The sequence below is a fragment of the Notolepis coatsorum genome (genome assembly GCF_963971535.1).
Source record: "Notolepis coatsorum genome assembly, chromosome: 10".
Taxonomy (NCBI): domain Eukaryota; kingdom Metazoa; phylum Chordata; class Actinopteri; order Aulopiformes; family Paralepididae; genus Notolepis; species Notolepis coatsorum.
Window position 1 is genome coordinate 25,201,646 of NC_140174.1, and position 14,244 is coordinate 25,215,889.

A 14,244-nucleotide genomic window follows, 5' to 3' on the forward strand; every position below is an offset into this window, starting at 1 on the left:
AGTACTATAGTGCTCCCAGGTGATTTGCATCGACTTCACAACTGCAATTATACTAACATAGGTTCCTCAACTGAAGGGTTCTTTTAATTGTTTAAAGTACAGAGTACAATGAAATTAAGTTGGCATCTGCCCAGAGTGAGAAGTAGCAGTGAAGTGCATTGCAGTATACAGTGTAACATGTGAATATGTGTGTAGTATACAGTATATGATGTCGGCCTGTAACCGAAATTGAGAAAGTGCAGTTTTTAACCTGGTTGGGAGTGGGGACACGTCCCTCATTAAAAGTTAAACACACTGGACCTCTTGTCATGAGGGAACCCAGAGCCAAATGGGTCCTGCAAACCTATTTGCGTCTCAACTCTCATAGGAAATGTGAGTTGTTATTATTATCATGAATCATGTCAATGCATCGAAAAGATAAAAAAGGTTACAGTCCCTTTTTTAAAGTTCTAGACCGTGTTCAGTTGGACCCTCTGACTGCCATACAAAAAACAACAACCTCTCTTCCGCAACCTCAGCGTTATGTAACAGACGCTTCCTGTTTTGAAATGACAGCACACAGTAGGCCCACATGCAACGGTTTCTTTTTGTCCTCCCTTCCTCTCATCTGCCCCTTCGTCAAGGCCAAATTCCTCCTCTCGCTCTCTTTCTCATTGTCTCCCTCTGTCTCCTTCGTCCTTTTCTCCTCCTAGCCGCGCTCCGTCGCCTCTCGCACACTTCACATGTGTTGGTGAACATGGTGCTCACGCCACTGAGTAAAAGGCATAGAAACAGGAAGTATGCAGCAGGCCACCCCCACCCTCCGCTTGCCCCCTACCAACCACAGCCTTTCCAAAAAAAGAGAACGAGAGAAGGAGGAAACAAGGCGATGAAGAGAGAGCGAGAGCAGGTCTCAGACTGTCTCCATCTCTCCGCTCTGCTGGCTGTTTATTTACATGATCCTGTCGGACGGATGGACTGATGCTAACTACCGCTGGACAATAGCAGACCGGAAGGCCTTCGTTTTGGGGCGCCACTGACTGACTCTGTATCTTCTACCTTCTCTCTCTCTTCCACTCTTTCTCCTGTCTCTCAATGCAGTCCTCCAGCTCAAGCTACAGCAGAGACGCACGCGAGAGGAGCTGGTCGGCCAAGGGATCATGCCACGTAAGTCCTCCTCTCCGCCGACCATCTCACTTCAACTCACTTCAACTCACTTCAATTCAAATAGGCTTTATTGGCATGAAATACCAAAGTACTTATTGCCAGAGCAAGTTTAACATGCCAATAATAACATATACAAGTAATAAAAAATATTAAAACATTACTAATAACAACAAAAACTTCAGAAATCATTAAACCAGGTAATCATTTTACAGATGTGGCCCAGACACGTTTATTACAGAGCTTGTTCTCTTAGTGTATGACAACCATCAACATATTTTGCAGCTAATACTGCACACTGACTTTTCTCCCCACATGGATACAACAGCTTTTGAGGATCAGGGAGATGGATGAACTCAGGATAGATTTGTATTGATTTGTATCAAAGAAAATCTCTCAAGTCCTTCTCATATCTCTCACAGTACAGTAGGAAGTGAGATTCTGTCTCAACATCTCCCCAGCCTGGCCTCTGGGCAGCCAGTTCTGCCTGTTCTGTTTCTATTCTGAACAGGCTCATACATCGCTCTCTCTCTCTCTCTGGAACGAGTGATGTGATGCTTGTGACGCCGCGATCATTTTAACGAAGGCGAATTTGTTCCACCGCACACACGACGTTCTGCACGTTCTGCACGAAAGTACAGGGCAGATCCTGCCAAGCAGCGTTGCATGTTGTGTGTTATTCTCCATCACATTTCAGAATAGGGCTCGGTTCCCTAAAACGGACCCCAGCGCGACGGTTGTCTTTTCTCACACGTCAATGGAACAAACATGAACTTTGCGTAAACATTTATAATTTTTTTTGCTTTTGGCGGGAAATCCATGGAGTTGATTAGTGTTGCACTGTGACCTCAGCTCAGACAATAGCCCCCTTTTATCTGCTGCTGCACTTCAGACAACAGAGAGAGATATGGCGTTGTTGCATAACTGACTGAGCGATATCAGTCACATCTACATCTGAGAGCGTCGATTCCTTCACAAGTAGGCCACGGTACCCTGTGCTATATCTATGCATCTATGACTGTGAAGACTATCTGGCAGCCTATCTACATGAAACGTTATGCAACTTTCCTCTCCTGCATCCCCCCCCCCCACACACACACACACGTTATATATATATATATATATATATATATATATATATATATATATATATATATATATATATATATATATATATATAGTGTCATGTTGTGTATATATATATATATATATATATATATATATATGTGTCATGTTGTGTGTATTAGCTGTCTTGTGTTATCAAACAGAGCAGCTTCCTCTTCTACTGTATTCACTTCCTGTTTGTATTCTGCTGCATCTGGAGTGAAGAGACACTTGTCTGCTAGTGTCACTAGTGTGTTAGAAGGCTGTAGTCTGGGATAGGAGACTGTGTTAGAAGGCTGTAGTCTGGGATAGGAGACTGTGTGTTAGAAGGCTGTAGTCTGGGATAGGAGACTGTGTGTTAGAAGGCTGTAGTCTGGGATAGGAGACTGTGTGTTAGAAGGCTGTAGTCTGGGATAGGAGACTGTGTTAGAAGGCTGTAGTCTGGGATAGGAGACTGTGTGTTAGAAGGCTGTAGTCTGGGATAGGAGACTGTGTGTTAGAAGGCTGTAGTCTGGGATAGGAGACTGTGTTAGAAGGCTGTAGTCTGGGATAGGAGACTGTGTTAGAAGGCTGTAGTCTGGGATAGGAGACTGTGTGTTAGAAGGCTGTAGTCTGGGATAGGAGACTGTGTTAGAAGGCTGTAGTCTGGGATAGGAGACTGTGTGTTAGAAGGCTGTAGTCTGGGATAGGAGACTGTGTTAGAAGGCTGTAGTCTGGGATAGGAGACTGTGTTAGAAGGCTGTAGTCTGCGATAGGAGACTGTGTTAGAAGGCTGTAGTCTGCGATAGGAGACTGTGTTAGAAGGCTGTAGTCTGCGATAGGAGACTGTGTTAGAAGCTAGTCTGGGATAGGAGACTGTGTTAGAAGCTAGTCTGGGATAGGAGACTGTTAGAAGCTAGTCTGGGATAGGAGACTGTGTTAGAAGCTAGTCTGGGATAGGAGACTGTGTTAGAAGCTAGTCTGGGATAGGAGACTGTGTTAGAAGCTAGTCTGGGATAGGAGACTGTGTTAGAAGCTAGTCTGGGATAGGAGACTGTGGGCTAAATCCTCAAAGAATGGATTGCACGGAGCAAGTTGCACCCTTACTTACAATTCATTATGAAATGAAAATGGGGGACCCTGATGTAATTGATTGAACCGTGCAGATTGATTGATTGAATGAACATTTTATTAGCAGATTGCAGAATGGGTACAATACAGTACGGCTCAATACACACAATTGTTAAGGTGATGCAGACCAGAGAAAGACTTTCGTCTTGTTTACATCAGGGTCCCCCATTTTCATTTCATAATGAATTGTAAGTAAGGGGGTGCAACTTGCTCCGTGCAATCCATTCTTTGTGGATTTAGCCCAGTGTGTTAGAAGGCTGTAGTCTGGGATAGGAGACTGTGGGCGGGATCCACAAAGAATGGATTGCACGGTGCTAATTGCACCCTTACTTACAATTCATTATGAATTGAAAATGGGGGACCCTGATGTAAACAAGACGAAAGTCTTTCTCTGGTCTGCATCCCCTTAACAATTGTGTGTATTGAGCCGTACTGTATTGTACCCATTCTGCAATCTGTTAATAAAATTCAATTCTCCTGCGCAATGATTGATTGAATGAAAATGTTATTAACAGATTGCAGAATGGGTACAATACAGTACGGCTCAATACACACAATTGTTAAGGGGATGCAGACCAGAGAAAGACTTTCGTCTTGTTTACATCAGGGTCCCCCATTTTCAATTCATAATGAATTTTAAGTAAGGGTGCAACTTGCTCCGTGTAATCCATTCTTTGTGGATCTAGCCCTGTGTGTTAGAAGGCTGTAGTCGGGGATGGAGACGCTTAACTACCTGTAATCCCCTTTGTTTTCCATATAGTACGGGTCTACACGTGATGGGACTTAATAGGTTAGCTATCGGTCAACTATCCACAAACTACACTTAATCCCTATGACCCAGCCTGGATGGATACTGATGCTCACTCAAGGGCTCGATATTCAGTCAAAGACACTGAGGTGCGTTTGCACAGGGAGCCTCTGCAGCAGCGTCCTGCAGACCCCTACATCTCTGTCTCACGGTGTTACGGCCACAACACAATAAGACATTGGCTCAAATCATGTGACCATAACGTGTAAAGGACACCACACTGAGTTGTAATTAATAACCATTCATTTAGAAACAAAACAAAGTGAACAAACAAACACTCAAAATAAGAGTCCGGAGATCGGGCCAAAAATAACAAAAGTTGGGTCAAGTTCAAGTTTCAAGTTTCTTTATTAGTTGTCATATAGAAGTACAGAATACTTTTATACAAAATGCTTCTTTCTGTTTCGCTCCAGAGACTGTGCTAGGCAAAAATAGATAATAAAATAAGTATAGCAGTATAAAAGTCCACCCTGGTCATCCACTATGTGGTCGTTGAAGCCCAGGCTTCCCCCCCTAAACTACCACAATAATATAATTCATAAAAAAAAAAAAAAAAAACTGGAAACTAAGGAAAACAAAAGGCTGCTTAACAAAAATGGAGTGTGTAGTAAAGAGAGCGATGTACTGCATGGCAGGCCCTTTATATTGTGTAGTAAAGAGAGATGTATTTATATTGTGTAGGAAGAGAGAGATGTATTTATATTGCGTAGTGAAGAGAGAGATGTATTTATATTGTGTAGTGAAGAGAGATGTATTTATATTGTGTAGTAAAGAGAGATGTATTTATATTGTGTAGTGAAGAGAGAGATACATTTATATTGTGTAGTGAAGAGAGAGATGCATTTATATTGTGTAGTGAAGAGAGGGATGTATTTATATTGTGTAGGAAGAGAGAGATGTATTTATATTGTGTAGGAAGAGAGGGATGTATTTATATTGTGTAGGAAGAGAGAGATGTATTTATATTGTGTAGGAAGAGAGAGATGTATTTATATTGTGTAGTGAAGAGAGGGATGTATTTATATTGTGTAGGAAGAGAGAGATGTATTTATATTGTGTAGTGAAGAGAGGGATGTATTTATATTGTGTAGGAAGAGAGAGATGTATTTATATTGTGTATGAAGAGAGAGATGTATTTATATTGTGTAGTGAAGAGAGAGATGTATTTATATTGTGTAGGAAGAGAGAGATGTATTTATATTGTGTAGGAAGAGAGAGATGTATTTATATTGTGTAGTGAAGAGAGATGTATTTATATTGTGTAGGAAGAGAGAGATACATTTATATTGTGTAGTGAAGAGAGGGATGTATTTATATTGTGTAGTGAAGAGAGAGATGTATTTATATTGTGTAGTGAAGAGAGAGATGTATTTATATTGTGTAGGAAGAGAGAGATGTATTTATATTGTGTAGGAAGAGAGAGATGTATTTATATTGTGTAGTGAAGAGAGATGTATTTATATTGTGTAGGAAGAGAGAGATACATTTATATTGTGTAGTGAAGAGAGGGATGTATTTATATTGTGTAGTGAAGAGAGAGATGTATTTATATTGTGTAGTGAAGAGAGGGATGTATTTATATTGTGTAGTGAAGAGAGAGATACATTTATATTGTGTAGTGAAGAGAGGGATGTATTTATATTGTGTAGTGAAGAGAGAGATGTATTTATATTGTGTAGGAAGAGAGAGATGTATTTATATTGTGTAGTGAAGAGAGAGATGTATTTATATTGTGTAGGAAGAGAGATGTATTTATATTGTGTAGGAAGAGAGAGATGTATTTATATTGTGTAGTGAAGAGAGAGATGTATTTATATTGTGTAGGAAGAGAGATGTATTTATATTGTGTAGGAAGAGAGATATGTATTTATATTGTGTAGTGAAGAGATATGTATTTATATTGTGTAGTGAAGAGAGAGATGTATTTATATTGTGTAGGAAGAGAGAGATGTAGTTATATTGTGTAGGAAGAGCGATATGTATTTATATTGTGTAGTGAAGAGAGATGTATTTATATTGTGTAGTGAAGAGAGAGATGTATTTATATTGTGTAGTGAAGAGAGATATGTATTTATATTGTGTAGTGAAGAGAGGGATGTATTTATATTGTGTAGGAAGAGAGAGATGTATTTATATTGTGTAGGAAGAGAGATGTATTTATATTGTGTAGGAAGAGAGATATGTATTTATATTGTGTAGGAAGAGAGAGATGTATTTATATTGTGTAGTGAAGAGAGATATGTATTTATATTGTGTAGTGAAGAGATATGTATTTATATTGTGTAGTGAAGAGAGGGATGTATTTATATTGTGTAGTGAAGAGAGATATGTATTTATATTGTGTAGTGAAGAGAGATATGTATTTATATTGTGTAGTGAAGAGATATGTATTTATATTGTGTAGTGAAGAGAGGGATGTATTTATATTGTGTAGTGAAGAGAGAGATGTATTTATATTGTGTAGTGAAGAGAGAGATGTATTTATATTGTGTAGGAAGAGAGATATGTATTTATAGTGTGTAGGAAGAGAGATATGTATTTATATTGTGTAGTGAAGAGATATGTATTTATATTGTGTAGTGAAGAGAGGGATGTATTTATATTGTGTAGTGAAGAGAGAGATGTATTTATATTGTGTAGGAAGAGAGAGATGTATTTATATTGTGTAGGAAGAGAGGGATGTATTTATATTGTGTAGTGAAGAGAGAGATGTATTTATATTGTGTAGGAAGAGAGATATGTATTTATAGTGTGTAGGTAAGAGAGATGTATTGATATGGTGTAGAAGGGGTGATGGCTCTTCTCCTGTGAAGGAGAAAACAAAGGAGTGACTGGTTTGCTATTGGTTGTATGATCTATTGCAGGGGTCTCAAACTCGCGGCCCGCGGGCCAATTGCGGCCCGCAGGATGATATTTTGCGGCCCCCTACTTGACATCAAAGTTTAGTGTTAGTGCGGCCCGCGCGCAACGTTTTGCCGAGTCGTTGCGCGAGTTGGGCGTTTTATTTATTTTATCACTTGTAGGCTACCATAGCGCAGGCTCATGGCAGCAACGTTAGTAAACGTGATTCCGGAGTGATACCAAGTGGAAGGAAATAATATCCTGTCATCAGTGCGTATCCTCGAAATTCTCCGCTATCTCCTCTGCAAGCTCCTGTCCTGCTGCACTGCTCCAACTGTCTGTGTCCGTCTACTGCTTTGGTCCAATCATATTCAGCGTCCCGTCAGCATCCCCCCCCCCACCCACAGTCTGCGAATCAGAGGCAGAGTAGGGCGGGTCTTCACGGAATGCGTGTTGTCTCTTTCAACGGGTCGGAGTCAGAGCGAGAGTTGACAGCGCATATACAGGTAGTCTAATATGCAGGTACTGTAGCGAGTAGCATAGTTTTGCCAGCAGGCAACTAGTAGAAAAATATAGCATGTTCAAAGATGGCCAGTAAAATAAAAGTCAACAGTGAAAATCGCTGCAATTCAAAGGGGAATGGACTGAAAAATATGCGTTCATCCTCCCTCCAACCAGCACAATATGCCAAGAAACGGTAGCTCTTGTGAAGAGTGGCAATTTGAAACGCAATTTGAAACGCCAATACGAAACAAAACACAGTTATTTTGATGCAACCTTTCAGCACTAAAGGCGCTCCCATAGTCCAGCAGACTGTACACATAGCAGACTCCGCGGATGTCCGCGCGGACTCTTGAGCTTTGATCTCAGCGGACAGCAGACCCACAGGTGCGACGCTCCTATTTTCTGAGGCGCGGACATCCGCGCCGCTGACTTGGTGTCACACAAAACGCTGCTCGGCGTTTTGGTTGACATCGAACTGCATTTAATGTGACGCCGCGCGAGCGATTGGTGGCGCGAGGAGAGAGATGAGCCTGTGAAGCTCTCTCTTTCTCTCTCTCTCTCTCTCTCTCTCTCTCTCTCTCTCTCTCTCTCTCTCTCTCTCTCTCCCGCTGATAATGTTCCCTCTGATCTGCCAGTACAGTAGAACAGACAGAATTGTGGGAAATGTAGTAAAACTGGAGCGAGAAATGTAGGAAATAGACCGCGGACGTCCGCTGAGATCTGCTGGACTATGAAAGCTCAAAGAGCCGCGCGGACATCCGCGGAGTCTGCTCTGTGTACCGTCTGCTGGACTATGGGAGCGCCTTAAGAACCACAAAAATAAATGGAATGAAATCATCATATCAAGCTGCAAGCAGAATTATTGTTAAAGTTATGTCACAACGATAAAAAGCAACCAAGTCCTCACTCAGTGGCATGGGTGTTGGCTAAACACAAGAAGCAATTCTCTGACGCATAAATAATAAAATAATGTATGACTGAAGTGATGGAGACCATGTTTGAAGGCAAACAAAAGCAAATCCTCCTCAGATAGCACAGCAACCAGAATAACTGAAATACTGGCTGATGATACAGCTTTGTGATGGAATAAAAAAAATGCACAGTGCATTTCCATAGCTGTGGATGAGTCCACTGACACCACTGAGAATGCTCAGTTGCTGGTGTTTGTGAGGTTTTATGATGAGGCAAAGGGGTAGTTTGTTGATGTATTAATACATTTTTGGAATACTTTGAAACCCTTTTTTTGTGGAATATTTAATGCGGCCCAGCCTCACCCAGACTCTACCTCCAGCGGCCCCCAGGTAAATTGAGTTTGAGACCCCTGATCTATTGTATGATCAATTAAGTGGGAGGAGCTTAACACACTGTTTTGTTTCTTCATAAAGCCTTGTTTACTTTCTCAGCCCAAGAGCCACATCTAGTCTCTCCTTAGAACCAGGCTAATTACAGCATACTATTGTTACATACTTGTATTGATGACCTAGCGGCACCTGGTCCTCCCTTGCGATGGAAGACGTGTCGTCGCGACCAGACTGTGCCCCTGTTCCAGAGACGCTCCAGGGTCAGCAAGTCTCTGTCTCGCCGTGTCTCAGTCTTATACAATGAGCCTCGGGGCAGAACGTAACCCAGGTTAACGCCAAACAAGCCAGGACCCGGTCCTGTGACACGTTCGTGCACTATTGGCCTCTTACTCTCTGGCCTTAGGGGGAGCGATGGAGAGAACGCGACAGATGGAGAGCGGGCGAGAGGGAGAGAGAGAGAGAGAGGGAGGGAGGGAGAGAGACACACACAACAGGACTTTTAAGAGATTATCACAGATCATGTAGCTACCAGAGTGACGTCTTTCTCCCAGCAGAGGGCTTTACAAACAGCCCTTGTTTTGGCTATTGCCCCAAACCACGGCAAAGTACAGCAAAGCCTATTAAACTGCCAGGGCCCCATTGAGGTATTAGACTATAAAGATCATATGAACTGTGCTAACAGTTACAGTGCAGGCCGGGGGCGTGAGTGGGTGGCTTAATGTGTATGATACTGATGCGGGGGCGGGGGATAGAATCAGTCGTTCCCAGTGTGATATGAAATATGTCTTTACGTGGAAAATCAATGGGTTTGATTGGAGTTTAGAGTCTCCATTGCTCTGTAGCAACACTGTAAACGACATGGCGCACGTCCAAAGCACCAAGCTAGTATATTACAGTTTAATCCAGCCACCTGTGTCAATATTAGCCATATTAGCAGCATGCTAGCTAAGAAACAACATAGATTATTTACTAGCTTTAGCTGTGTAGGATAAGATAAGATATTCCTTTATTGATCCCCTTGGGGGAAATTCGGCCATCATAGCTGCATGGGGGAGGGGAGGTACAGGTATAGGCAGGGTAATAGTAGAAAGACATAGGCAATCAAATTTGATCCGAATATAAAAATATGAGAAAAATAAACAGTGTAAACAAAGGTGCAGATGAGGGTCTGTGTGCCCTATTGGTTATATTATACGTTACAATAAATATAGGCAATATAGTATTTGGATCTGAATATATACTGATGAGTAAACTAACTGTTTCTGTCCCGAGTCGCTTGTCTATCCGAAGAATCAGCCACATGTTGGCTTTTTATGCAATTTGTCCACTCATCCGGTTATTTAAAAAACTTGAAATATTATATGTATATAATTATTATAATAGTTTTTCCAGAAGCGATCCATTTCCCCTGGCGCTGTGTCACACTTTCTTGTGGCTTGGTGTTGCGGCGCCCTGGCAGAAGATCAGAAGAGAGGGTGAGAGAGAGTGGCTGAGGGAGGACAGGAAGAGAGAGGCGGAGGTGAGAACTGGTGAAGGGTCAGATCACACGTCCCTCTGTTGCTGTTGCTACTTCTGCTGCTGCCGGCCGGGGCCTAGAAATTACTCACTTGTCGCACGCAAATATAGGCCGTCATACAGCCTGACCCAGTCCGCGGGCAGGCCTGCGTCTGCTCCACCAGGTGGCCGCTAACTCTGCCGCTATGTGCCGTCGTCCCCAAGGCGACAGCGTTATTTGTCAAAATGTGTTTTTTTGTTTGTTTTTGTTTTTGTCTTTCTATCTCTTCTCCCATCCCCCAATTTAGTCGTTATGTCAATTCACTTCCTGGTTGCCCTACTGTCGGTCTGGGGAGGGTGTAGACTACCACATGCTGCCATACTGTCGGTCTGGGGAGGGTGTAGACTACCTCATGCTGCCCTACTGTCAGTCTGGGGAGGGTGTAGACTACCACATGCTGCCCTACTGTCGGTCTGGGGAGGGTGTAGACTACCACATGCTGCCCTACTGTCGGTCTGGGGAGGGTGTAGACTACCACATGCTGCCATACTGTCGGTCTGGGGAGGGTGTAGACTACCACATGCTGCCCTACTGTCGGTCTGGGGAGGGTGTAGACCACCACATGTTGCCCTACCATCGGTCTGGGGAGGGTGTAGACCACCACATGCTGCCCTACTGTCGGTCTGGGGAGGGTGTAGACTACCACATGCTGCCATACTGTCGGTCTGGGGAGGGTGTAGACTACCACATGCTGCCCTACTGTCGGTCTGGGGAGGGTGTAGACCACCACATGTTGCCCTACCATCGGTCTGGGGAGGGTGTAGACCACCACATGTTGCCCTACCATCGGTCTGGCGAGGGTGTAGACTACCACATGCTGCCCTACTGTCGGTCTGGGGAGGGTGTAGACTACCACATGCTGCCATACTGTCGGTCTGGGGAGGGTGTAGACTACCACATGTTGCCCTACTGTCAGTCTGGGGAGGGTGTAGACTACCACATGCTGCCCTACTGTCGGTCTGGGGAGGGTGTAGACTACCACATGCTGCCCTACTGTCGGTCTGGGGAGGGTGTAGACTACCACATGTTGCCCTACTGTCGGTCTGGGGAGGGTGTAGACTACCTCATGCTGCCCTACTGTCAGTCTGGGGAGGGTGTAGACTACCACATGCTGCCCTACTGTCGGTCTGGGGAGGGTGTAGACTACCACATGCTGCCCTACTGTCGGTCTGGGGAGGGTGTAGACCACCACATGTTGCCCTACCATCGGTCTGGGGAGGGTGTAGACTACCACATGCTTCCCTACTGTCGGTCTCGGGAGGGTGTAGACTACCTCATGTTGCCCTACTGTCAGTCTGGGGAGGGTGTAGACTACCACATGCTGCCCTACTGTCAGTCTGGGGAGGGTGTAGACTACCACATGCTGCCCTACTGTCAGTCTGGGGAGGGTGTAGACTACCACATGCTGCCATACTGTCGGTCTGGGGAGGGTGTAGACTACCACATGCTGCCATACTGTCGGTCTGGGGAGCGTGTAGACTACCACATGCTGCCATACTGTCGGTCTGGGGAGGGTGTAGACTACCACATGTTGCCCTACTGTCAGTCTGGGGAGGGTGTAGGCTACCACATGCTGCCCTACTGTCGGTCTGGGGAGGGTGTAGACTACCACATGCTGCCCTACTGTCGGTCTGGGGAGTGTGTAGACTACCACATGTTGCCCTACTGTCAGTCTGGGGAGGGTGTAGACTACCTCATGCTGCCCTACTGTCGGTCTGGGGAGGGTGTAGACTACCACATGCTTCCCTACTGTCGGTCTCGGGAGGGTGTAGAATACCACATGCCTCCAGCCACTTCTTTTCACCTGACAGCGAGGAGTTTCACTGGGAGAGTGTAACGCCTGTGGAGGTTCACGCTATCTCCACCAGATCACCTCCCTGCTGAACAGGCTGACCCGTAGGGTGTCGTTATCGTAGCGACCAGGACTCGTACCCCACCGGCTAACCACCCACGAACATTGACAATTGTAGGCGAGTGCTTAGACCTCTACGCTACCCAGCCGCACCAAAATATGTGTTTTTTTTAACATGAAGGTAACATGGTCTTTCAGATTAATCGAAGTCACTCTGACACTAGCGTCCCCAAGAGGGTGACAATATCTGTCTAAACATTAGTTGTCAACATGGATCATGTGAAATACTTTGCCATTGAGGTTGATACTGTGTGACAATTTCTGAATCACTTTGTAGTAAAAAAAAATTATTTGTTAATGTTCCATCGTGGGATTTATAATAGATTTCTCCTTTCACGCCAGGGAATTCCATCTGCCACAAGTATGTTTGTACAAAACAGACATTTGTGTACAGTTAATACGGGGGAATATGATTTAAGATAGAATAAGATATTCCTTTATTGATCCCCTTTGGGAAAATTGGGGCGAGAGAAGAATTTGAATATGTATATGAGTAAACGGTATACACAAGGTGCAGTATACACAAGGAACCCTAACTGGCGTGATATACGTCATACGTTGCAGTCCGTGCAGGGTTTGGTGGTTAAGAGTCAGACACACTTACATGTAAGTGCTCAGACATTCCTAATAGGTCTCGAGTTCTGCAGCCGTTAGATTTGATTGTTCTGTTAATAATCGAGGATGTTTTCGTCACGTCGTGAGTCGTGACGCAGCATGCAGGACTGTGAACGTCTCTGGTATGCAGACCCTGGAGGACACCGTGCTGTCTCTAGGACAAACGGAGGAACACACACACGGAAGGCACCACGCTGGAGCTGGGATGTCCACACGTTAACACCCCTGGCAGGGGTTTCGTCAGCTCTTTCCCAACCGGAAGGGCAAAGCGTTGCATCATAGTAACGGCCACCCTGGCCGCAGAGCCCTGTCCGAGCCCGGTGTGAATGTCTTTGTCCATCTGTAAATGGTGCATTTATATTCGCAGCTTTTATCCAAAGCGCTTTACAATATTGTTCCTCAAATTCACACACTTCGACACGCTGCCCGGGAGGAGCGGGAATCGGACGGGAACCTTCTGATTACCAGACGACCCTGCTCTACCTCCTGAGTCAATGTTGCCCCCACGTGTCTCCGTGGCTACTTTCAGACTGCAGACGAAAGTGGCCCAAATCTGATTTGATTCTGTGCTCAGACAATGTGACTCAGATCAGATTTTCTTCACAACAGCGTGAACAGGGTGTTACAACACTCCTTGTAACAAATATAGGACATGACCATGTCAATTAAAGGGGGGGGGGGGGGGGGGGGGGGGGGGGGCAAATTTCATTTACACATAATCTCACACATAACCCAAGGCTCTAAACTGTTTTGCACACATTCATTTAGTCAATGCGTGATGTCATCAGAGGACACTGAATCCTTGTGTTGCGTTAATTACAGCTTGAGGAAATTATGTAGATGAAAAAGAATTGCAATTTCGTCATCTACATCATTTAATTGAGCTGTAATTCTCTCAATTCACTGAAAGTCGATTGACCCGGCGTTTCGATGTTCTCTCCTCCCTCTCTTTGAAGGAGACAGGGAGACTCTATTCGCCTGTGACGCCTAACGACACAAGACACGACGGGCGATCTGAAAGAGATTACAAGCGTTACAAATCCCAACGTGGGGACGACAACTAATAATTTTCAAATGTTTGGAATTGTATTTGCATCTGCTGCAGCCAGACCGGTCATCTTCATACACACGCACACACACACACACACACACACACACACACACACACGCACACACACACCTAGCCTGACTCTGGCACCATTGCACCCGTGTGGTTTAGAATAGCTCCCCTGACCTTCTCGTCGCTCAGAGAGTTCTGCTTTGAGTCCCTCTTCCTCTATGTAACAGTACGTGTTCTCACATTGTCACCGACTGAGACAGGCTTCAAGCGTTCCATTAGTTAGTAGTCCGC

At 44.4% G+C, this 14,244-nt stretch overlaps 1 protein-coding gene across 3 annotated transcripts in view; it reads left to right on the forward strand.

Annotated features, from left to right (window-relative positions):
- mrtfab (myocardin related transcription factor Ab) overlaps positions 1 to 14,244 on the forward strand; it is an 89,508-nt gene that overhangs the window by 55,078 nt on the left and 20,186 nt on the right. For all 3 annotated transcript variants that reach the window (XM_084323659.1, XM_084323660.1, XM_084323658.1), the window contains one exon: positions 1,081 to 1,146. In XM_084323659.1, the coding sequence (XP_084179785.1) occupies positions 1,081 to 1,146 (66 nt within the window). The remainder of the gene's footprint in view (positions 1 to 1,080; positions 1,147 to 14,244) is intronic.